Below are 25,583 nucleotides of genomic sequence, written 5' to 3'. Positions count from 1 at the left end.
AGGATGTAGAATTCCCTTCCACAGGCGGTGGTCTCAGCGGGGAGCATCGATAGCTTCAAGAAACTATTAGATAAGCACCTGAATGATGCCACATACAGGGATATACAATGTAATACTGACATATAATCACACACACATAGGTTGGGCTTGATGGACTTGTGTCTTTTTTCAACCTCACCTACTATGTAACTATGTAATATTTAGGGTAGGGGGGAACATTTTCTTTTAAAGTATGCATGGTGTCAAAGAGTGTATGGTGGATACACTCTGAGAGTCTTATTTGTTCCATTCTACTCAACACCTGGGGCCAAGAAACTGTCAGTGAATGCCAATTAAAAGCTATCATCCAATTAATTGAGTTAAACAGTGTGTGTATCAGTCTAATATTATGTGCGGGTACATTAAGTATAGATGCAAACAATAGACACATCTGAGGGGCGAGGGGAATGTTTTTGCCTATAATATGCTAAATCTTAGCAGCTGCTTTTAGCCATATAGGTTTCAAAATGTTGCAGTTCCAGAAGGTATGTAAAATGGTAACTTGATCTGAGCATCCGCTGAAGCATGTGGAAGATACCGAGGGATAAAATGAGTTTATTTTATATGGGATTAGGTACCATCTTTTTTTTTGTTACATTAGTTTTTATTAAAGAAAAATATAACAACATGCATTACAGTAAAAGAGTGAGTATATAGTATCTCAGTAAAGGATCAGGATAGCAGATCTTAGGGACTAAAGAACGATTGCTATATGCTTATAGAGGTAATACATGTTACATAGGGTACTGACAACAAGAGTCCATCTGAAAACCACCAGGAGTATAAACAGCAAACCGAATAGGAGAATAGTAAAATAGTAAAACAATAGAGAAATAGCAAACTAAAAATAAAATAGAAATGCGATTTGAAACAATAGAACATTAAGGCGTTGTAAAACATTAGGACGTTGTGCCGGCCAGGCGGTCTGGTCAGGTGTAATAGAGAGAGAACAGGAAATATTTGACATATCAGCAGTTACCGTTTTTTAACCCAAAGAGTCCATAGATTCCATTGATGATCAAAGAGTCCTTTAGTACCATGTCTTTACGCTAGTAGGTTTTCAAATGCAAAATTGTGTGTTCACCATATCAATCACTTATGGTACATTGGGTGATAAGTTGGTTTTCCATTTTCTAGTAATTAACATTCTAGCAGCTAACAGGATATTGGTGACAATTCTGCGGCAATCAGTGGGGAAAAGATGTATGCCTATATTGAGAATCGCCAGAGCTGGAGAGGGTGAGGTGATGATCCCAGTCATTTCAGAAATTATGCAGAACACCTTATTCCAGAAGCTGGTTAAGTGCTTACATGACCAAAAAATATGCATAATCTGTCCCACCATTCTGCAACCTCTCCAACAGAGTGGGGATTGTGTTACAAGGAATTTAGAGATTCTATATGGGGTAAGGTGCCGTCTCAGGGCAATTTTGTGGGAAAGTTCCCAGTGATTAGCGCACTTAGAGGCCTTGTAGATGGATTTAAAAGCCGATTGCCATTGGTAAGTGGTGAAGGATTTCCCTAGGTCTGTTTCCCATTTCAGATATGGTGTGGACTTATGGAAAGTGAGTTTATTTTGTAAAAGATTATAAAATAGGGAGGTTCCTGTGACAGAAGGAGGTTTATCCATGAAATATTGCCAACTTTGTGTACATATATTTCAGAAAATGAGAAATTTGAAGATATAAGTAGTGGTCTGTAGTCGGGATATTGAATTCGTTTTGGATATGCACAAAGGGTTTTAGGGTGTTCTGATTGAGTATGTGGTCAAGATTTGAAATTCCTTTCTTTTCCCATTTTTGAAGGGACAAGTCAGGGATTAATATTTCCAAAACGTTTAGTGAGATTAGGTATAGAGGTTCTCTGCATCCGAGGGGGATTCAAGGAACAGAGAGTTCTCCACGCCTCCAGGGAGGCCTGGGTGGAGAGAGGTAAGTGTTTTAGTGATCTGGGTTTCCAAGTGTCAGCCAGTAGTAAATTCTTAAGTGAGGGTGTAGAACTGCAAGATTGTTCAACATCAACCCACATTTTGTCTTTTTCTGTCAAGAACCAGCTTTTAAGTTGGGACAGATGAGTCGCCACCCAATAGTCACGTAAATCAACCATGCCCATACCACCCGCATATTTATGTTTTAAGAGCTGGGCATGGGAACTGCGGGGTTTCATATTTTGCCACACAAATGTCCTCAATATTTTGTTAAGCGCCATTAAGTGTGTTTGTTTAATAGGTATAGGAAGTGTTCTAAAAAGATACAGTATTTGGGGTAGCATGAACATTTTAAAGGTGGCGAGACGGCCTGTCCAAGAGAGCTTGCACTTAGACATTTTTTGAGCATCTTTTGATAATTTATTAATAAGAAGGGAGTAATTGACATTGGCTAGTTGCGAGACGTCTGACACTAATCGGAGACCTAAATAGGGAAGTCCATCAGTGCTCCAGGTATATGAGTAGGAAGCCTGAGGTTTATTGCGAAGAATGGGATCTATACCAAGGTCTAGCAGTAGGGACTTAGTGTAATTAACTTTGTAAAAGTTGTAAGAATGTCGTGAGTTGCTGCTAGAGATATTTCCGGGTTTGTTAGAAAGATGATTATGTCATCTGCGAAAAGATTTATGACATGGGAGTTGCTCTGGAATTTAAAACCAGTAATTTTAGGTGCTGCTCTTATTGCTTCTGCTAAAGGTTCAATTAATAAATTAAAAATGGATGGGGATAAAGGGCAACCCTGCCTAGTTCCATTCGAAATGGAAAAGGGGCGGGACAACATGTTGGAAGTGTATACATTTGCAGAAGGTGTGGAATACAATGCCAATATGGCCGATAATATAGGTCCGGAAAATCCAAATTTCTTAAAGAGTGTTATTCATATATTGCCAATGGATACAGTCGAATGCCTTCTCCGCATCCAATGAGACCAGCAGAGAAGGCACCCGACCCGCCCCGGCGTGTTGAATTATACCCAAGACTCTTCTTGTTGTGTCAGACGCCTGGCGACCAGTGACAAAGCCCGTTTGGTCTGGCTTAATAAGGGTTGGTAGAATAGGGGTCAATCTGTGAGCTATGATTTTCGCATATAGTTTGAGGTCTGTGTTTAGTAATGAGATTGGTCTATAATTGGTCGGATAGGTAGGATCTTTGCCTGGTTTCGGTATCGTCACTATATAAGCTTGCAACATTTCTGAGGGAAATGAGGCCAAAGCCATTGCAGCCGCAAACACTGAGGAGAGGTTTGGAGTAATGATGTCTTGGAATTGCATATAATAGTCATTCGATAGACCGTCCGGTCCTGGAGATTTCCCCTTTGGTAAGGAATGAATAGCTCTAGCAATCTCTTGAGGGGTAATAGGTGCATTAAGTGCTTGCAATTGATCATTAGTAAGAGTAGGAAGTTGGAGAGAAGCCAAAAATGATTAAGCCCTCATGCACACAGGCTGTTAAAAAAACGTTATGAAAACGCCAGTATCTTTGCAGTGATTTTTTTTAACTTTTTTCAGCGTTTTTGCAATAGCGTTTTTGAGCGTTTTTCCGCGTTAGCGTTTTTGAGCGTTTTTTTTTTTCAAATTTTTTTTTTTTTTTTTTTTTCAATGGATCAAAAACGCTAAAAAACGTTGGTGAATGACGTTTTTGAGCGTTTTTCAGCGTTTTTCAGCGTTAGAGCGTTTTTACAGCTGAGAAACGTCTCTCAGAACCCACTGGTCCTGGGTTTTTTTTACAGCTTAAAAACGCCTATGCCACTTGCAGCTCAAAAACGCCTAGGTGGGCATGAAGCCATAGACTAACATAGACAGGCCTTTTTAAGCTGCAAAAAAAGCTCAAAAAAGCAGCTGTAAAAACGTCCGTGTGCATGAGGACTTAATATCAAGGTCTTTTGGTTGTGGGGTGTCGGGGTCATACTTTAAGTTGTAAAGGGAGCTATAATAGGACACAAAAGCATCTGCAATTCCCTTTGGGTTAGTAATTTTTTGCTGAGATTGTGGGTCTAATAGATATTCAATTTTGGATTGGAGTTTTTTCGCTTTGAGTCGATTTGCTAGGAATTTGCCTGCCTTGTTGCCTGAAGAATAGTGTGCTAATTTAAGGGCTTTAAAATGTTTATCATATTGTTCCACTAGCAATAGTCGCAGGTTTGTACGAAGTTTGGACAGGGTTTTACATGAGGAGTAGTTTGGGTTTGTTTTATTGGTAGATTCTAGAATGCGTATATCTCCCAGTAATTTGTCGAGCTGCAATGACCTCTGCCTCTTAATACGTGAACACATTTGTATAAAAATGCCTCTTATAAAGGCTTTATGAGAACACCAAACAACAAACGGGTTAGAGACTGACTTAGAGTTCAGCTGAAAGAATTCTTGAAGGTGCTTATTAATGTCAAGGACATTTTGGGGTGAATTAAATAACTGTGAATTAACTCTCCAAATATATGTGGGATTGGGTGTGTGTTCCTCCATTACTGATATGGAAACTGGTGCATGGTCTGACCACGTAATATCATGAATAATGGAGGAAGACACAGCCTGGAGTAGCACCTTGTCCACTAGGATCATATCTAATCTAGAGTACAAGTTGTGGCATACTGAGTGGAAGGTGAAGTCACGCTCTTCAGCATGTTGGCATCTCCAAGTGTCATAGACATCTTTTCTGTGAAATAGCGGTTGAAGTGCTGAGGGAGGGCGTTTGGGCTTCGATGACAGATCCAAATGGGGGGTCTGCAGTAAGATTAATGTCCCCGCATTACACTAGTGAACCTCGTCGAAGTTTTGAGATCTTGTGAAACAGTTTTCTTGTAAAGCAAAGTTGGTGCGTATTGGGAGCATAGGCATTAACTATTGTATAAGGTCTGTTGTTGATGTCGCATAGGAGGATCAGATATCTACCATCTGGATCACGAATAGAGTCATGTAGAGAGAAGGCTACAGAATTTTTAATTGCAATGAGAACACCTTTCCTCTTGTGTGGTGCGGATGCAGTAATGATGTGAGGGAATTTTTTATGACTTAAAGTGGTGTTCCGGCCAAAATTATACATTTTATATAAAAATATAATACACAAGCTTAATGTATTCTAGTAAAGCTAGTCTGTAAACTAAGGTCTGTTTTGTTAGTTTATAGCAGTAGTTTGTTATTTTATAAACTTACAGCAGGCCGTGGCCATCTTAATTGTGGGCATCTGAAGCCAGACTGTATTTCTTCCTGGATCTCATCCTTGCAGATCTCGCACATGCTCTGTGCAGCACAAGCAGTGTAATTGGTTTCAGGTCAGGTTTCCATAGCAACGGCAGTGTCAGAGGAAGTTGCCGCCCCTTCCCAGAAGGCATTGCAAACAGGAAATGATGCGATGGGCCGCGGCCAGGGAGGAGGAAGTGAAAAATGAATACAGCAGATATACAGTAGGTGCTGAGAAAAAAAATGTAAAAATATCCTATTCGTTTACAGTGAGGGATGCTGAACAGTTGTAAAAGTGGGTGGAACTCCACTTTAAAGTAGGGGAAGCTGAAGTTTGAAAATGTGTTTCTTGTACACAGATTAAGTCACTTTCTAGTTTAATAGCTTCTTTCCAGAGGGATGCTCTTTTTGCAGGGTGATTAAGCCCTCTCACATTGAATGAGGTCACTTTAAGCACCATGTAGACAAATCATTTGAGAAGCTTATGTTACCTCCAATCAGCAAGGGTAGGTTGACATACGAACAGGTGAGGGTTTTTGTGTAATCTGTAGATGATACATCAATTTGTTTTCCTACTGAGTTCTCTTTTCGAATACCAGGCCCAAAGTCCTTGTGAGGTAGAAAGAACAAAACAAAAACAGAAAAAACAGAGAAAAGGTAACCAACAGTAAGTAAAAATATGGGCAATTCCAACTGGAATCTGATTGCAGTGATGCTGCACAAAGTTTGTAGAGGGAACATCGTGGAGAGAGTGCTCCGTCTGATCGGGGTGGTCAAGTGTTATATTTGCTTTAGATTGATGGTCTAGAGGCGATCTAGCTGCGTGTTTCTTTTTGTTTGCGTTTGTAAGAGACAGTTTGCCAGTCCTCCTGGGTGTTTGCTTTGGTAGGGGGTGACTTTGATGTGGGTTCTTGCTCTGGGGTAATGTCCCATGATCGGAGCAATGCCAGGCCCTCATCTAGTGATGTTATCACGGAAGTGGTGTTCTGAGTAATGGTAAGCTTTGTTGGGTAACCCCAACGATAAATGATGTTGTGATTTCTAAGAGCCTTCGTGATTGACAGGAGTGATTTTCTCTTTTGTAGAGTGTATTGGGAGAGGTCTGCATACATTTGAAGACAAGAGAATTGTTCAGGCAATTGGGCCTTTTTGCGGAAGCTGGCCATGAGTTGATCTTTCACGTGATAAAAATATATTCGCATTATAACCTCTCTGGGGATGTCATCAGAGAGGTAGGAGGGTTTCGGTAAGCGGTGTACTCTGTCGATTACCACTTCAGAGGTTGGGATGGACGGTAGGGCCGCACAGATCAGATCACATGCATATTGGTTCAATTGTGCATTTTGCACAGATTCAAGGACACCTCTAAGTTTCAGATTGTTCCGCCTCGAGCGGTCTTCAATGTCTGCGGCTTTGAGGTGCTCTAGTTGGTCATCCTGATCATTGTGTGCATCTATTAAGGTGTTGTGGGAAGCTGCAAATTCAGCCATTTTATTCTCAATGTGGTCTACTCTCCCACCTAGCTCCTGCACTTCAGCTTTAAAGCTTGTCACACACTGTGTCATATCTACATTTAAGGAGGCCCGCAGGGATGTCAGCATATCTTTCAATAAGGCTTCAGAGACAGGTTGGCTGGTAGCAGGGAAGGAGCTGAATGTGTCAGACAGCTCTTTGGTGGTGTTAGCAGAGTTGCAGCTGAGGCTTTCCTCTATTGGAGAAGAGCCAGCAGACAGCCTGGGTTTGCATTTGGCAGGGCTCTGTGTCGTTGGAGTTGATGCCGCTGGCGATCTGGGCTGAGAGGCTTTGGAGGCTCCAGCTGACACAGGGCTCTGTGTGGAGTGAGAGGAGCCGCTGGACGAGGCCGGCGAACAGCCGCCGGCGCCATCTTGGACACGCGTCTGCTCTATGGGGAGGAAGAAGTGCGGGAGCTTCTTTATGCCGGTGGACTCCTTCTTTCTCCTACCCATCTCCGTGGGTGCCGATACTCTATAGCGGGTATTAGGGGATGCTGTTGAGTCGGTGTGTTGCCTCTGGTCGTTACGATCCCCGGTCTTCTGGAGGAGCTACACTCTCAGGCGTCCATCCAGCAGCGCGGTAACCACGCCTCCCGTTAGGTACCATCTTGTGTGTAACTTGAAGGCCATTTCTCTCACTGAAATCGAGCGAGTACATTTCAGTAGGTTTTGGATCACAGTGGGAGTCTGATGCAAAAGATTGGTCTAAGTCAATTTCCCATTGAAGCATTGGTTTTCACTTTTCTGAGATGGAAAATTCATTTAAGCAGCAGTAAATACGAGAGATCAATCCCTTAACCCTTGGAAAGGAGATACATATTTGTTCAAATTGGGAATAAGGAGGTTGTAATGTAGAAGAGAAGTATTTTTGGTAGAATGTTTCAATTAGAGTATAATGTGGTAATTCTGATACTGGGATATTGTATATTTCGCATAGATCTGTAAAAGGACGAAATTTTTTATTTAGGGATAGGGATTTCAAGGTAGTGAGGTTGGGTAGTTTCCATATATAGAAAGTGTTGCTATTTCGAAAAGCCGGGGGGAAACGGGGGTCTCCTATAAAGGTTGCAGGGGGGGGTGTGGGAGGGAGAAATCAAGTAAAATGTATCTTTGTATCTGTGCCATAAATGAAATGAGTGTGCCACCACTATATTTAAGGGACAGATCTGGCTGGGTTGAATCAACCTGGACCATAATATACCTTGAAGATGGAATGATATAAATGATTGTTTTTCAAAATGTAACCAGGGAACTTGATTTGAAGGAGCAAATCATTGGGCTAACTGTGTAAATCTTGCTGCTAGGTAATAACACAATACATTAGGAAGGCTTAAACCTTCATTTGATTGGGATCTATACAAGACAGAGTAACCAAACCTTGTTTTTTTGTTATGCCATATAAATTTGTTAATTTCTCTTTGAAGGGAGTCTGTAGTGCTCTTAGGGATCAGTATGGGTAAAGCTCTAAAATAAAAAAAATAGTTTAGGTAAAATCACCATTTTGGTAGCAGTTATTCTCCCCAAAAAGGAGATGTGATAATTAGACCATAATTTTAGTAGTGTTTTAATATTTGTGAATAGTGGTGGATAATTGGTTTGAAAAAATGTTTTATAAGATGGGGTAAGGAGGATGCCCAACTATTTAAAAGAGTGTGAAGTCCTTGAGAAAGAAAATCTCTCCTGTAAGGATGTTGTTAACAAAGGTGGAATATTTATAGGCATTGCAGTATATTTAGATAAGTTAACCCCTAGGCCGGTGAGATCTTGGAATGTTTCTAGTTCCTTGATAAGGTTTGGAAGGGATATCAAGGGGCCTAAAAGGAACAACAAAACATCATTGGCGTATAGCTTCAGTTTAAAGTCTTTGAGGCCTTTGGTATAGCCTTAAAGTGGTTGTAAACTCTCCCTGACAACTTTGTCCCATGTAAATCAGCATAAAAAACCCTAATGAACACTGCTTGTAGATATCTCCTTACTTGCTTAGTATTGTTGTAATTCTTTTTGTTCTTTAGAATGACTTTACTGAGCATGCCCAGATCTCCCCTGATTTACGGCACACTCTGTGTACTTGTCTGTCTATTATCAGATCTTCCTACAGCACAACTCTGAAAGCCCACGAGACTGCATAATCACTCAGAGCTTCCTACTACACCCCATGTGACCATGTGACATCACATGCAGTGTAAACCTGGCCATCGAACAGCATTACTGCAGCCTTATCAGCTGAAGCTGATAAGACTGACAAAGGCAAACACTAGATAATTGGCACAAGTAAATACTATGAAATCAAACAAGTCAGCTCTGAGCAGTAAAGCAGGGTTGCCATAGAAACCTTGGATTGAGAAGGAGGCTTGGTTAACAGTACAGGAAGTGCTCAATGTAAGGGCGGAAATATACTCTACTGTGGACTCAGAAAACAATACTTAAGATGGCGCTGCCTAACCTCTGGAAACAAGTTTTTTAAAGTTTCTTTAAACAGTAAGTAATATGCGATTTGGGCTGGATTACAGTGGCTAAAGTTTGATAATTACTTATATATTTATTTTTACAATTATAATGGACTAAATGAAAAGCAGCATCAGAGTGGGAGAGTTTACTTCCTCTTTAACATTAATATTATTTTGAATGGCACAAGCGAGGGGTTCAATGGCCAGGGCAAAAAGGAGAGGGTAAAGGGCGCATCCCTGTCTAGTACCTCTACCTAATGCAAAGAACTCAGAGTTTTCACCTGGAAGGCTATTTCTAGTTTGAGGATTTTGATATAAAGCTCTAAAACCACGCATAAATTCATTGCAGAAACCGTATTTGGGGAGTAGTTCTAGGTATGACAAACTGACACTGTCAAAGGCCTTATGGATATCAAGGCTAAGTATAACTACTGGGTTTGCTTGTAGGTTAGCGTCCTGTATTATATTTGTGACAGGCCTTAAATTGTCTGTAATATGTCTACCTGGAATAAAACCCATTTGGTCTGGGTGGATTAATGAGGTGATGACCGCCGCCATTCTGTCCACCATCAAACGGACAAAAATGTTTAGGTCATTATTTATAACTGATATTGGGCAGTAGTTTTATGGTGAGGTGTGATGTTTATGGGGCTTAGGTAATAGACACATATTGGCTAGAAGCATTTCCTCTGGAAATTTATTGCCTTGTAAAATATAATTGTATAATTTGGATAGATGATGGGCCAAAATATGGGAACATTTTTTAAAATGTAAGGTAGAATACCCGTCTGGACCAGGTGCTGTGGAAGTTTTTAGGGACTTGATAATCTCACTTATTTCAATAGCGGTAAAAGGGGCATTCAGTTTTTCTATTTGCCGGACAGACAGAGTGGGAAACAAAACTTCTCCAAGCCAATCCAAAGAAGAATGCTTTGGTAAAGAATGAGGAGAAGATGACAAATTCTTGTAGAAATCAGAGAAAATCTCCATAACTTCTTTAGGGTGAGAGACTAAATTTCCATTAGAATTTCATAATTTATAGACATGCAGGGGGTTTGTACATTGTTTTAGCTTTCTAGCAAACATGGTAGAGGCAGAGTTGCTATATAGTAGGAAATTTGCTTTGGACCATCTCAAAGACTTTTCTGTGTCAGCAGACAACAATGTGTCACGGGCTCTTCTTTTATCTTGGATTTGATTATATAAATTTGGAGATGGAGATTGGAAATGGTATTAATATCCATTAATTTTGATTTATTTTTGGCTCTTGCAGTATTAATAAGGTGACCTCTCCTAACTGCCTTATGTGCTGTCCATAGAGTGGTGGAGGGTATGTTTGGTGTTATATTAAGTAAAGTAATCTACTAACTGTGTTGTAAGTTGTTGGGTATTAGTGGAGTCTGTTAGTAGAGAGTCATTGATGCGCCATTTATATGGAGTAGGGGCCAGGCCTATGTGAGAGGAAGTGAAAGAAACAATGTGAGGGTCTGACCAAGGGCATGTATGGATGTCAGCATTAGAATAGTTAGCTAAAAGGATTGGGGTTCCAAAAATATAGTCTAATCTTGCATAGCTTTCGTGTGGATGAGAGTAAAAAGTATACGCCCTTATGCCAACATTATGGGCTCTCCAGGTATCTATTAATTGGAGGTAGTGTAGGGAGCTAGAAAGAGATTTGGGGAATGCATTTGACAAAGGGACAACTCTGCTTCTATCAAGTACAGAATTTGCAGATAAATGAAAGCCCCACCCCTACTTTTAGGTGGGGGGAATGATATCTGTGAAGAATATCAGACATTTTTGAAAAATGTAAATTGTGCCTCATTGGGGGCATAAATTGAGGCGATAGTGATTTGGCGACCTTTGAGAGTGCCTTTCAGAATCAGGAATCTACTCTCTGGGTCTTTGTATATGTTGTGTATTTCCATGACTAGTGATCTCCTTATGAAGAAGGCAGTACCACGAGTCTTGGAAATATAGTCTGTAGAATAATGTTTACTATAAGACAAAATATTGCCGGTGATTATTGGTGGCGAAGTGGGTTTCCTTCAGTGAAATAACATCCGCTCCTAATATAGTTACGAAATTTTTACATTTACTGGGTGAATTAAAACCTTGCACATTGTGCGATTTTATACTTTAAGTCCCATTGTAGTGACCAGAGATAGAGATTGAACTGATATGATAGTAAGCGATATGCACTATAGCAGGGACCACTACAACTAGATTTATATAACCAGAATAATTACTCATATTATTCTCAAGCTCGTGAAAAATGGAGAATAGAGTATTTGTTGAGTAGAACAGCCATAATGGTAATCGTAGAGAATATATCAACGTTGCATTGCATAAGGTTATACCTATATAACACCTTGAGGAAAAAATATTTTGTTAGACCTTTTGTAAAACTTGTAACAATAGAGTACCTTAATAACGCCATGAAAAGTAATATATGTAGATTGGGAGTCAGGGTGTAGAACGCCATCTGACCAAGAAACATTTTGGTGTGGACAATAATGTCCAAAACTCACATAAGGAGCCCTATCCATTAAAACAATGGATCATGTGATCAGTTGCATAAAAAACGCCGCAAACTGAACCATGTTTTTGGGATCCCACTGTGATTTGGGGGACAAACTAACGGAGGCGGAGCAAATCAGTGAAGATTCTATAAAACAAAAAAGTAAGTGTATGCTGTATATCATATTGAAAAGTTGAAAAAGAAAAACATATAACTTTGTATAAAAGGTAATATGATCTATCAATTCGTGTTCTTTTAAAGGAGTAGATCAACTATTTACTTTGAGCTGTTATTGGAACTTGCAAACTTTCAAAACTTTAATAACCTTTCTTCAGGCTTGATAAAAAAGTGGAAATCTTTGTTCAATGTTTCCTTTTAATTTCTTTTTCGTGATTATGTTTTTTTGAAGAGGGAAAACTATGTTAGCCGAAGGAATGAGACATCCTCTTCAGGTATCCATATTGTTGCCATCTTCTTTGATCCCGACGTGTGGCTGGGGTAGCCCATATAGGTAAAGTACGAGGAGTAGTAGGAGGTCTTACTTCTGCAACTGAAACCAAAAGACCCAACTTCATCAGGAGATCCTTTCCCTCCCAAGACATTAAAGACTGTGTAAACAGTGCTATTGTGTGGCACTGTTAATTTGAAAGGAAATCCCCACCTGTATCTTATGTGAGCAGATTGTAATACAGAAGTGATTTCCTTCATTTTACGTCTCCTTTCCAGAGTAGCTTGGGAGATGTCAGGAAAAAAAATGATTTTTGTGCCATCCAATTCAGTGTTGTGCATATTTCTGGATGCTCTTAATATGCTTTCTTTTGTGATAAAATCCTTCATGCACAGAATGATGACATGGAGGTTTGTCTGGAGTTGGTTTAGGACGCAGGGCCCTAAAGATTCTGTCACATGCAAATGAAGATGGAAGTGACTCCGTAAGGAGATTGTAGAATAGTTTAGATACTGCAGGCATCAGGTCAGCAACTGATTCTGGGATGCCACAAATCCTTAGGTTGTTCCTGCAGTTTTGATTATCTAAATCTTCCACCTGTGATTGTAAATATGAGTAGTTTTCAGATAGAAGTTCAAAGTCTTTTCTAAGATCATTATGTGCAAGTGATAGCTCATCATGCTTGGTTTCCAGTACAAACACCGCTAAACACATAGATCTCAGTCTACAGGCTGCAGTGAGCTGGTGACTGTTAATCACTGGCTCCCTGCTCTACCCCTCTAGCACACACTGGAGCGCTGAGCTGTGCAGGGGCGGGAGCGGCTGGCTCAGGCTCTCAGCAGATTGCTGAAAGCCTGAGCAAGCTGCAGGTACAGACTACTGGGTGGATCCAATATGGTCAGGATCTTTTTAGAGCCTGGACCGGCTCTGGGATGTCACCTGACAGCAGCCTTTAGTCCACTGTCAGCTGAATGCAGGTCACAGGAGTGCAGAACAAACTGCACTCCTGTGATCCCCAGGAGAAATACAGCCAAGATAGCTTTGGCTATACTTCTCCTTTAACCACTTGCCGACCAGCTGCCGCCGATATACTGCGGCAGGTAGGCTCTATTATGCTAATCGCTGCACCGGTACATTGGTTTGTGTAATAGATACAGCGGGTGCGCCCGTGGCACAGCACCGGAGCCGATGCAGGTGGTCAGCGGCCGTGATGTCCGCCGGCCACCCACAATCGCTCCACAGACCTCTGGGTACTCCGGTTTCCTCCCACACTCCAAAGACATGCTGGTAGGTTGGCTTCTGTCTAAATTTGCCCTAGTATATGAATGTGAGTTAGGGACCTTAGATTGTAAGCTCCTTGAGGGTAGGAACTGATGTGAATGTACAATGTATATGTAAAGCGCTGTGTAAATTGACGGCGCTATATAAGTGCCTTAAATAATATTAATGTAAACAAACAGATCCCCGTTCTGTCAGGAGTGTAGAGAGAGATCGTCTGTTCCTAGTGATCAAGAACAGCAATCTCTTTTCTCTCAGTCAGTCCACTCCCCCACAGTTTGAAACACCTCCCTAGGGAACACTTAACCCCTTGATCGCCCCCTAGTGTTAACCCCTTCCTGGCCAGTGTCATTTATACAGTAATCAGTGCATTTTTATAGCCCTGATCGCTGTATAAATGTCAATGGTCCCAAAAAAGTGTCAAAAGTGTCCGATCTGTCTGCTGCAATGTCGCAGTCCCGCTAAAAATTGCTGATCACCGCCATTACTAGTAAAAAAAAATAAATAAATAAAAATACCATAAATCTTTCCCCAACTTTGTAGACGCTATAACTTTTGTGCAAAGCATTCAAAATATGCTTACTGAGATTTGTTTTTACCAAAAATATATAGAAGAATAGTAAAAATTTTTTTCAAAATTGTCAGTCTTTTTTGTTTATAATGCAAAAAATACGTAGAAGAAAAGTAAAAAATATTGTGTTTTTTTTCAAAATTGTTTTTTGTTTATAGTGCAAAAAATAAAAACCGCAGAGGTGATCGAATACCACCAAAAGAAAGCTCTATTTTTGGGGAAAAAAAGGACATACGTTTTGTTTGGGTACAATGTCACCTGACCGCGCAATTGTCAGTTAAAGTGACGCAGTGCCATATCGCAAAAAATGGCCCGTCATTAAGGGGGTAAATCCGGGTCTGAAGTGGTTAAATGTATTTTTTGACACAGTACCTTTACATATTTTTTATCGACTTTATTGCTATCACAAGGGATAAACTACATCCTTGGGATAGCATGGGCCGTGACAGGTCCTCTTTACGGGGAGATCTGGGGTCTATTAAACCCCAGATCTCTCCTCTGTCCTCTGAATCAAACTGAGATCGAATTGATTGGCTCCTTCACTAGCCAGTTACAGCTAGTAAACAAATGGCCAAAAATGTAAATAATGAAATCCTCATTAGTTCCAATTTCATACACCATAGAGATGAACCGGGAACAGAAGTTCCTCCTTCATCTCTATAGTTAGCCAGCATGCCTGCCGGTAGTAGCCCCGGGCTCCCCGGTGGGACGAGAGCACTCAGAAATGGTGGTGGCAGGAGGAGGGGGCCATTGCAAAAATTGATCAAACGGCTGTTCAGAAAAGGAATTGCTGGGTCTAAAGAATAATATCTGCAGCTTCGGCCATCATCCAGATATCATCACCACTTTCTGAGGTCGTAAATATATACATACATCGGTCGGGAAGTGGGTTAATAAAAAAAAAAGTCTTACCATTTTAGATATTTGTGTCATGCCTGAGGGTGTCATCCCTGATTCTAAGAATTTCTGGACAGCCTCACAGTGTCTTTGCCCCACACCCAGTAAGGCAGGCCATACATTATACAATATTCTTTCCTTCTACCATGGGTGGAAGGAAAGAAAAATGATCGATTCCCCCATCAACATGGTCAGTGTTGATGGGAGAATTTTGCACAGAGCCGCCCCGATCCTCCTTTTCTGGGGTGTCCCAGCGGCGCTCCTGGCTCCACCTCTTCCATCGGGTGCCCCCACAGTGAGGTGCTTTGCCTGGGGGCACCCATGCGGGCATGCTCCCGAGTTCTGCTGCTGCATCCATTGACACAGAAAGCAGGACTGGGCCCCACCCCTGGCTTCTGTGTCACTGGATTAGATTGACAGCAGCGGGAGCCAGTGGCTCCCGCTGCTATCAATCTATCCAATGGGGACCAGAGACAACGGCTGGAGCTGCTGGGCTCGTACTCATCGTTGGAACGATCGGGTTTAGGTAAGAAAAAGGGGGGATCTAGGGGGCAGCTGCAGCGCAGGTTTTTCACTTTAATGCATACAATGCATTAAGGTGAAAAACCTTGAGGGTTTACTCCTTTAAGCTATATTAAAACAGTGTTCAGATCTTGTTGATGACTGATAATGAAGAACTGCAAACACAGTACAGACAGGATTAATTATGTGATCAAAATAAGAGCGCTACTTTGTGCTATGCTAATAATACATTCCCCCAGATAATGCGTGCGCGTCGGTGGCGTCGTGTTCCCTAGAACACTGCTCATCACCGATGCTGGTAAACAGCCATTGACTGCGAGCTGTTTACCACGTGATCGGCTGTGATCCTTTCACAGCCAATCATTAAATGTAAACATAGAGCGGTAACAAGATGTTACCGGGTTCTCCTCCTCACTCACTGATCGTGTGTGAGAAGGAGATTGCGGTAACATCTCGTTACCGCTTACAGTGTACACCAATCACACTGATTGCCCCCCCAAATAAAGAGTACCTGTCACAGTCCATCTGAGTACCCGAGTACCTGTCACAGTCCATATGTGTACCTGAGTATCTGTCACAGTCCATCTGAGTACCCTAGTACCTGTCACAGTCCATATGTGTACCTGAGTACCTGTCACAGTCCATATGTGTACCTGAGTACCTGTCACAGTCCATCTGAGTACCTGTCACAGTCCATCTGAGTACCCGAGTACCTGTCACGGTCCATCTGAGTATCTGTCACAGTTCATATGAGTACTGAGTACCTGTCACCGTCCTTCAGAGTACCCGAATACCAGTCACCAGCCTATCAGAGTCCCCGAGTACTTATCTGTAGCCAATCAGAGTCCCCGAGTACCTATCTGTAGCCCATCAGAGTCCCCGAGTACCTATCTGTAGCCCATCAGAGTACCCGAGTACCTGTCACCAGGCCATCAGAGTACCTGAGTACCTGTTACCAGGCCATCAGAGCACATGAGTACCTGTCACCAGCCCACCAGAGTACCCGAGTACCTATCACCAGCCCATCAAGTTACCCGAGTACCTATCTGCAGCCCATCAGAGTACCCGAGTACCTATCTGCAGCCCATGTCTCATAGAATATACGTTGGGGTGTTTGCTTTTCAAAACAGGGTAATTTTGTGGGTAATACCACTGTCCTGGTGCTCAAGGACCTTCAAAAGTGTGATAGGTAGGAATGAAATGAGATGTGTAATTTATGCTCCGAAAACGCCTGAAGGTACTACTCTGTATGTGGCCAGGCTGTGAAAAAGTCTCACACATGTGGTATCGCCATACTTGGGAAGAGTAGCAGAATGTATTTTGTGGTGTAATTTTTGCTATATACATGCTATGTGTTAGAAATAGTTTATAAATTGACAACTTTGTGTAAAACACATTTTCCAAAAACTTCTGGAAAAAAATGAACAGTTGAAAAGACTCATTATGCCTCATAGATTATGCGTTGGGTGTTTTCTTTCCAAAATGGGGTCATTTTGTGGGCAATTCCATGGTCCTGGTGCTCCAGGGCCTTCGAAAGTGTAATAGGTGGTTGAGAAATAAGATGTGTCATTTATGCTCGTAGAATGTCTGGAGGTGCTCCTTCAATGTTGGGCCTTTGTATGTGGCCAGGCTGTGTAAAAGTCTTACACATGTGGTATCACCATACTCGGGAAGAGTAGCAGAATGTATTTTGGGGTGTAATTTGTTGTATGCATATGCTCTGTGAGAGAAATAACCTGTTAATATGACAATTTTGTAAAAAAAAAAAAAAAAAAAATCTTCATTTTGCAAAGAATTGTGGGAAAAAATTACAACTTAAAAAAACTCAACATGCTACTTACTTAATACCTTGGAATGTCTACTTTCTAAAAAGGGGTCATTTGGGGGGTATTTGTACTTTCCTTAGTGTCTCAAGAAATGAGATACACCTGATGTACTGAAGGCCTGATCAGATGTGATCAATTTTCAGAGATTGGCACCATAGTTTGTAGACTTTATAACTTTCACAAAGACCAAATAATATACACTAATTTGGGCTATTTTTACCAAAGCTATGTAGCAGTATACATTTTGGCCAAAATTTATGAAGAAAAATTACTAATTTGCAAAATTTTATTACAGTAACAAAGAAAAAGGCTGTTTTTTCACAAACTTTATGGTCTTTTTTTTTATTTATAGCACAAAAAATGAAAAACCCACTAGTGATTAAATACCACCAAAAGAAAGCTCTATTTGTGTGAAAAAAAAGGACGCAAATTTCATATGGGTACAGTGTTGCATGACTGAGTAATTGGCATTCAAAGTGTGAGAGCGCTGAAAGCTGAAAATTGGTCTGGGCAGGAAGGGGGTGTAAGTGCCCTGTATTGAGGTGGTTAAGAGTCCAAAATATAAAGTTTGTGAACTTCAAAAACTTTGCAGTGCAACTTCGAAATTATTCGGATGTGCGATATAAAGTGCCAAGTGCTGGGAAGATCATCTGTGCAATTCGTGCTCCCCTCTGTGTGCCCTCTCACTCACCATAAATCCAGGACTCCCATAACAGAAGTCACAGACACTTGAGAGGGTGTCTGGGCTCTGTAGTCCCACGTGCTGTGTCACCAACTGAAGCATAGGTTGTCCTCAGCAAACCAGGAATAGGTACAAATGGCAAAAAGAGCAATATAGCGTAATTCTGTTTGTTTATTACATAAAAACGAACAATATCCACTCACATGTAAAAGCTTTAAAAACAGTGTTGGAACCGGAAGTGGCCAATGGCTTGTGTCTCACTGGCCCGTGGTCAACTGATGCGCTTTGTCCCACCCACGAGACGTTGTCAAAAGATATCCCCAGGTGGTGTAATGTGTCAATATAAAGGGCTCAACTCCTCCCACCCACACCTATTCTGAATAACTAAGTGGCTGAGAGTGACATCACATCCTCTTTCTATGTTTGGTTAGATGTGCAGCAGACTTCACTTCCACCAAATCGTCCATGTTGGTACACCCAAATATCCTAGGACTTAGGCAAGATGTTGTGAGCAATTAAAAGTGTCCTATGAGATAGGAAAAATGCATAAAGGAAATACATGAATTCATAATGCATAAAATTTTAAATAAAAAATAAACTAAAATTATGTTAAAACTATATGGTTGGTATATATGATCTATTAACCCAGTACATTTGTTTTGTTTTTTATGGACTAGCACCATCTAGTGGACAAATAGAGAATATAATGATATTAATGAAAACCTTTCAAATACAATAGTAATGGTATCTGAATATTTTCTAAGTTAAATAATTAATGTAATGGACATTTTAGACCCCTTTCACACTGAGGCGCTTTCACGCTAAAAAAAGCACCTGAAAAGCTCACGAAAAACTATTTCAATTAAAATCAATGAATGCTTTCACATTGGGGCAGTGCGCTGGGAGGACAGTGAAAAAACACCCCTCTCCATTGGAAGCTCTTCAAAAGCGCCTGAAAAGCTCTTCAAAAGCGCTCAGTGTTTTACTGGCAGTTTACTGGCAGTTTAGAAGTGCCTCAGTGTGAAAGGGGCCTTTAAATAAAAAACACTTAGGCCTCTTACACACTGCTGCCTGAAGACGCTCAAGTTTTCAGGCATACAGCAATTTTTTTTCTTTTACTAATCTAAAATGCAGCCCATTGTTTTCATTGTGCCTGTGCACAGGCGTGTAAACAAGCGCTGTGTATTAATCAGTAAAAATAAAAAAATCTGCCTTGCTGGTCAGTATTTTGCCACCCATATGCATGAATGCGCACACGCCCAACACAAACGCCTAAAATTACTTCCAGAAATGCTGATGTTAAAACATCAGTGTCGTGTGCAAGAGGCCTTAAAACGGTAACCAGCATTGTTTAAGTATTTCTTTAAAGTTATGCTTGTTAATGTCTGTGTTTAGGGTCAATCATCTAAAGGTAATTGCTGCAGTGATCTGCAGCAAATATTTGCTGGAGCCTTCAGCCTCCAATTGGTTTCAATGGGCCTTCCTGCCCCCAGCCAGTCACAGGGAACTCCCGTTTGGTCTCCTGCAGCTAATCACAAAAAGTGTGAATGGGGCCTCTCTGTGATCACAGCACGCGCCCTGCAGGGGGCGCATGCAGAGGGGAGGCCATCATATGACGGCCTCCCGGAAATTCAGGTCCACACTGTGGGCGTCATTCCGATAAAGCGTGGACAGCAAGTGGTTAAACAAAAAAAAACAATATTTTTTACTTTTTGCTATAATAACTATCCCCAAAAAATATATATATTAAAATATATAAAAAAACACATTTCTTTCTTAGTTTAGGCTGATATGTATTCTTCTACGTAATTTTGGTAAAAAAAAATAAGCGTATATTGATTGGTTTGTGCAAAGTTATAGCATCTACAAAATAGGGGATAGATTTATGGCATTTTTATTATGATTTTTTTTTTTTTTTTTTTAGTAAAGGCGGCGATCTGCGATTTTTATCATGACTGCGACATTATGGTGGACACATCGGACACTTTTGACACTATTTTGGGACCATTGTCATTTATACAGCGATCAGTGCTATAAAATGCACTGATTACTTTGTAAATGACACTGGCAGGGAAGGGGTTAAACACTAGGGGCGATCAAGGGGTTAAGTGTGTCCTAGGGAGTGATTCTAACTGTGGGGGGAATGTCTCACTAGAACATGACAGAGATCACTGCTCCCGATGACAGGGAGCAGTAGATCTCTGTCACGTTGCTAGGCAGAACAGGGAAATGCCTTGTTTACATAGGCATCTCCCCCGTTCTGCCGCTCCGTGACACGATTGCGGGCCCCCGGCGGACATCTAGTGCATGCGACCCACGGGCATGGTCACGGAGTATGCAGCAGGCATTCACCCACAATGCAGCGATTTGAAGGCGACGTACCTGTACGCCCATTTGCCCAACCATGCCATTGTGCCAACGTACATCGTCGTGCGCTGGTTGGCATGCGGTTAAGGTTTTGCGAAAAACAGAGCCCACTCAGAGGGCGGCTTGGCCAACACAGCACAGAGGGACAGAGCTGAAAAAACAATACAAAAGAAACATACAAAAACAGTGTCTTTATATAAAGGAAGTTGACCAGTTGCTTCCAGAATGCCACTGTGGGCGGGGCAGGCTTTTTCCAGGCAAGATTGATTGATTTTTTCATAATTAAGAGCAGTCCCAGCATAGTCCGTTCTGCTATTGTTGAAGCCAACTTATCCACAAGGCTCAGGAGGCAGACTTGTGGGGAGAAAAGAACAACCACGCTAGAGATGGAATCAATGACTTGAAGGACCGACTCCCAAAATTGTACGATGGCAGGGTAGGATCAAAAGATATGGATACAATTTCCAGGAGAATGGGGGCACTGCCAACAGCCTTGGTAAACACTTGGATCCATTTTGTGTACCTGGTAAGGGGTGAAGTACTCCAAGTGGATCTTAATTTGGATGAGCCTGCCACAAAGAGAGACCAGTTTCTTAAAGGGAAAGTCCCAAATATCAGACCAGTCATCGCCATCCAGATCTGGAATGTCAGCAAACCACCTCTGCCAGAGAGAGACATATCCGTAAGAGCAATCGTACATAAATGGTTATACAGTGCAGAGGTAGGCTTGCTCTAGATCCACAGGGAAAAGAGTTAGGGCTTGGGAGTGGAGAAACTGGCTACTAAATGCGTGAGGTAACTGCCAGCATCAAAAGTAATAGGTAGTTGGAACATTGAAATTAGCACTGATTGTGGAAAATGAAAGGAGGTGACCTTTACTCACTATATGGGAAATAAATTTGATCTTATACTTGGTCCATGCATGGGGATCAGGTAGTGCGTAAAAATGAGGTAGGTTAAGGTTAAGCTAAATACGGAGCTTCCTTTTTTTTGAGCCAATAAACGCTATACAACCTTTCTACCCCCAAACTCCTCAAAGGTCCCAGTGCCTTGTTGACACCTGCGTGTTCAGGAACTTAGCAGGTCATATTCTGGTACCAGAATGTTGCATATCACTGATACTGAGAATTTAGAAATCTTGTGTAAAATTAATTGGCATGTCTTAGCATGGCAATACTGGACATAGAGGTTGATTTACTAAAGGCAAATAGGCTGTTCACTTCGAAAGGTAATTTTTACTTTGCAAGGCGTTTTTCACTTAACTTAGTGATTGTGGTGAAAATTCACAAATGCCTGACCCAGTGCAGAGGATTAAAAATAAAAGTTTTTGCTTGTATATGATTTGATTATTGCAAGCCAATAGAGCTTCACCTTATTCACTAAGATGAGGGAAAGTTTCCTCACAAGGTTAACAGCCTATTTATTTGCCTTCAGTAAATCAACTCACCCCATATTGTCAGTACAATATAGGTTGAGTTGATTTACTGAAGGCACACGGAAGTAGAAAACCTCTTCTATGTATCTTCTATCATCTATCAGCATTTTATCAGTTATGGGCTGTGGTACTGGTTTGGTTCCTCTACATTTTTTCAGCTGTCACTGTCATTAATTGATATCTGTCTGCCTTTATTTCCAGGCGCCAACCCTGTACAGTCTCTGAAGTGTTTCAGTTTTGCTGGGTGCTGTTCATCAATGCAAAAGGTACAGTGAATAATCTTATGTATTTTCTTTCTTAACACAAGCAAATTGTCAAATTTGGGCCCCCAGACTTTCTAAACAAAGGGTTGGTTTACTGTCGCCTGTTGGAAGTAAAAGATGCCCCTGCATCAGTGGGAATAAACATGCCTCAGACACAGTGGTCAGTGGGAATGAAAAATTACCTTGGGGCCTGTGGTCAGTGAGGGGAGGAAATGCCCTATTGTAGGTATTAGTGGAAGTAATAGTTCTCCATTGTTGGCATCAGTAGGAGAATATATGTCCTGTTGTTGGCGTCAGTTTGAGGAATAGTACCCCACCGTTTGTGACAGAGGAAAGAAAAGTACACAGTCATTGGTATCAGGAATAATGGCAACTTCCTGGGTATTAGTGCTAGGAATGATGCCCCATTGTTGATGTCAGTGGTAGGAATAGTGCCCCATTATTTGTGCCAGAGGGAGTAATAGTGCTCAATTGTTGGTGTCAGTGGGAATAACCATGCTCCATCAATAGTTTCAGTGGAAGGAAATGTGCCCTATGGTTGGTGTCAGTGGGAATAACCGTGCTCCATCAACGGTGTGAGTGGGAGGACATGTGCTCTATTGTTGGTGTCCATTGGGAATAACCGTGCTCCATCAACAGTGTCAGTGGGAGGAAATGTGCCCTATTGTTGGTGTGCATTGGGAATAACCATGCTCCATCAACAGTGTCAGTGGAAGGAAATGTGCTCTATTGTTGGTGTCCATTAGGAATAACCGTGCTCCATCAGCAGTGTCAGTGGGAGGAAATGTGCCCTATTGTTGGTGTCCATTGGGAATAACTGTGCTCCGTCAACAGTGTCAGTGGGAGGAAATGTGCCCTATTGTTGGTGTCCATTGGGAATAACCGTGCTCCATCAACAGTGTCAGTGGGAGGAAATGTGCCCTATTGTTGGTGTCCATTGGGAATAACCGTGCTCCATCAACAGTGTCAATGGGAGGAAATGTGCTCTATTGTTGGTGTCCATTGGGAATAACCGTGCTTCATCAACAGTGTCAGTGGGAGGAAATGTGCCCTATTGTTGGTGTCCATTGGGAATAACCGTGCTCCATCAACAGTGTCAGTGGGAGGAAATGTGCTCTATTGTTGGTGTCCATTGGGAATAACCGTGCTTCATCAACAGTGTCAGTGGGAGGAAATGTGCCCTATTGGTGTCCATTGGGAATAACCGTGCTCCATCAACAGTGTCAGTGGGAGGAAATGTGCCCTATTGTTGGTGTCCATTGGGAATAACCGTGCTCCATCAACAGTGTCAGTGGGAGGAAATGTGCCCTATTGTTGGTGTCCATTGGGAATAACCGTGCTCCATCAACAGTGTCAGTGGGAGGAAATGTGCCCTATTGTTGGTGTCCATTGGGAATAACCATGCTCCATCAACAGTGTCAGTGGGAGGAAATGTGCCCTATTGTTGGTGTCCATTGGGAATAACCGTGCTCCATCAACAGTGTCAGTGGGAGGAAATGTGCCCTATTGTTGGTGTCCATTGGGAATAACCGTGCTCCATCAACAGTGTCAGTGGGAGGAAATGTGCCCTATTGTTGGTGTCCATTGGGAATAACCGTGCTCCATCAACAGTGTCAGTGGGAGGAAATGTGTCCTATTGTTGGTGTCCATTGGGAATAACCGTGCTCCATCAACAGTGTCAGTGGGAGGAAATGTGCCCTATTGTTGGTGTCCATTGGGAATAACCGTGCTCCATCAACAGTGTCAGTGGGAGGAAATGTGCCCTATTCTATTGTTGGTATCAATATAAGGAATGGTGCCCCAATGGCCAGTTAGATGCAAGCAGAGGGCTGCTGTTTAGGGACCACTGGTCAATACTGAAGCATCGGGTTTACTTATATCCTGGTGTTTTCCAGCCCCTTGATTTATTTGTGTGGTCATGCAGCGTTGAGAGTAAAAATGTAAATAGTGTGTGTGCAGAAGTAATCAAAAACTAACCAAAAAAAATGAAAAAACTGCTCTGTGTAACTAGATAAAATATATAATGTGTAGGACAGCAGCACTCTAACACCAGAATACTAGACAAAATATTTAAAGGGATAGCGTACCTTCTTTTGTATTAAGGGTCTTGCCATAAACATATATCAAAAATCCAAATAAGTGTAAACCATTATGATGTGTGTAATAAATCATAAGCAAATCTCAGAAGGAATAAAGTGCAAATCACATAATGTGTTAAACAACAAATCAGAAATGTCCATAAAGTGAGCTTTGGAACATTACCAGAAAAAAAAAATCACCTCTAGATTATAGAAGGTAATCGGCGCTTTAGTGGTAAAGGATACAAGCAGCCAGTTAAGTCAGCGTCACCTTCACTGCCCAGTAATAGTGAACATCTCCCCCAAATGATCATAAGCCATCATAAAACAGGAAGACAAGGAAGAGTCAGTACCATTAAAAATAATAAATTGTTTATGTAGTAATTTAACTCACAAAATGAAGGATGAGAACCGCATGTAAGTCTCACTGTGATTTATTGTTTTTAATGTATCTCATTTATCTCTTGATCTCATGCCCTTCATGCCCAGGGCATTTTTTGCTATTCAGCATTGTGCTACTTTAACTGGCAATTGTGCGACAATGTACACAAATAAAATGTATACCTTTTTTTTCAAACAGTTTTTTTTGGTGCAATTTAATCACCACTGGCTGTTTTATTTTTTGCTAAATAAACGAAAAAAGACCAAACATTTTGAAAAAAAAAAAAAATCGATATTTTCTACTTTCTGTTATAAAACCTATCCAATCAAAAAAGAAAAAAAAAAACACTTCAACATAAGTTTAGGCCTGGGCTCTGGCTGGGCCATTTCAAAACTTGAATCTTCTTCTGGTGAAGCCATTCCTTGATTTGGATGTAAGCTTTAGGTTGTTGTCATGCTAAAAGACATACTCTTCATATTCAGCTTTCTAGCAGAAGCCTGAAGGTTTTGTGCCAATATTGACTGGTATTTGGAACTGTTCATAATTCCCTCTACCTTGACTAAGGCCCCCGTTCCAGCTGAAGAAAAACAGCCCAAAGCATGATGCTGCCACCACCATGCTTCACTGTGGGTATGGTGTTCTTTTGGTGATGTGCAGTGTTGTTTTTACGACAAACATATCTTTTGGAATTATGACCAAAAAGTTCAACCTTGGTTTCATCAGACCATAACACAATTTCCTACATGCTTTTCGGAGACTTCAGGTGTGTTTTTGCAAAATGTAGCCGGGCTTGGATGTTTTTCTTTATAAAAAAAGGCTTTTGTTTTGCCACTCTACCCCATAGCCCAGACAAATGAAGAATATGGGAGATTGTTGTCACCACACAGCCAGTACTTCCAAGATATTCTGCCTCTTGGCAGCCTCCCTGACCAGTTTTCTTCTTGTCTTTTTCATCAATTTTGGAGGGACCTCCAGTTCTTGGTAATGTCAATGTTGTGCCATATTTTCTCCACTTGATGATGACTGTCTTCACTGTGTTCCATGGTATATCTAATGCCTTGGAAATTCTTTTGTACCCTTCTCCTGACTGATACCTTCTAACAGTGAGATTCCTCTGATACTTTGGAAGCTCTCTGCGGACCATGGCTTT

General features: G+C 41.4%; 1 protein-coding gene across 2 annotated transcripts in view; it reads left to right on the top strand.

Annotated features, from left to right (window-relative positions):
• The window catches only part of RBL2 (RB transcriptional corepressor like 2), a 176,289-nt gene that overhangs the window by 34,313 nt on the left and 116,393 nt on the right, over positions 1 to 25,583 (top strand). For both annotated transcript variants that reach the window (XM_073604963.1, XM_073604962.1), the window contains exon 4: positions 21,912 to 21,976. In XM_073604963.1, coding sequence (XP_073461064.1) covers positions 21,912 to 21,976 — 65 coding nt within the window. The remainder of the gene's footprint in view (positions 1 to 21,911; positions 21,977 to 25,583) is intronic.

The sequence above is a fragment of the Aquarana catesbeiana genome, linkage group LG11 (genome assembly GCF_042186555.1).
Source record: "Aquarana catesbeiana isolate 2022-GZ linkage group LG11, ASM4218655v1, whole genome shotgun sequence".
Classification (NCBI taxonomy): domain Eukaryota; kingdom Metazoa; phylum Chordata; class Amphibia; order Anura; family Ranidae; genus Aquarana; species Aquarana catesbeiana.
The sequence above is the reverse complement of the archived record's forward strand: the minus strand, read 5'-3'. Positions and strand labels throughout refer to the sequence as shown.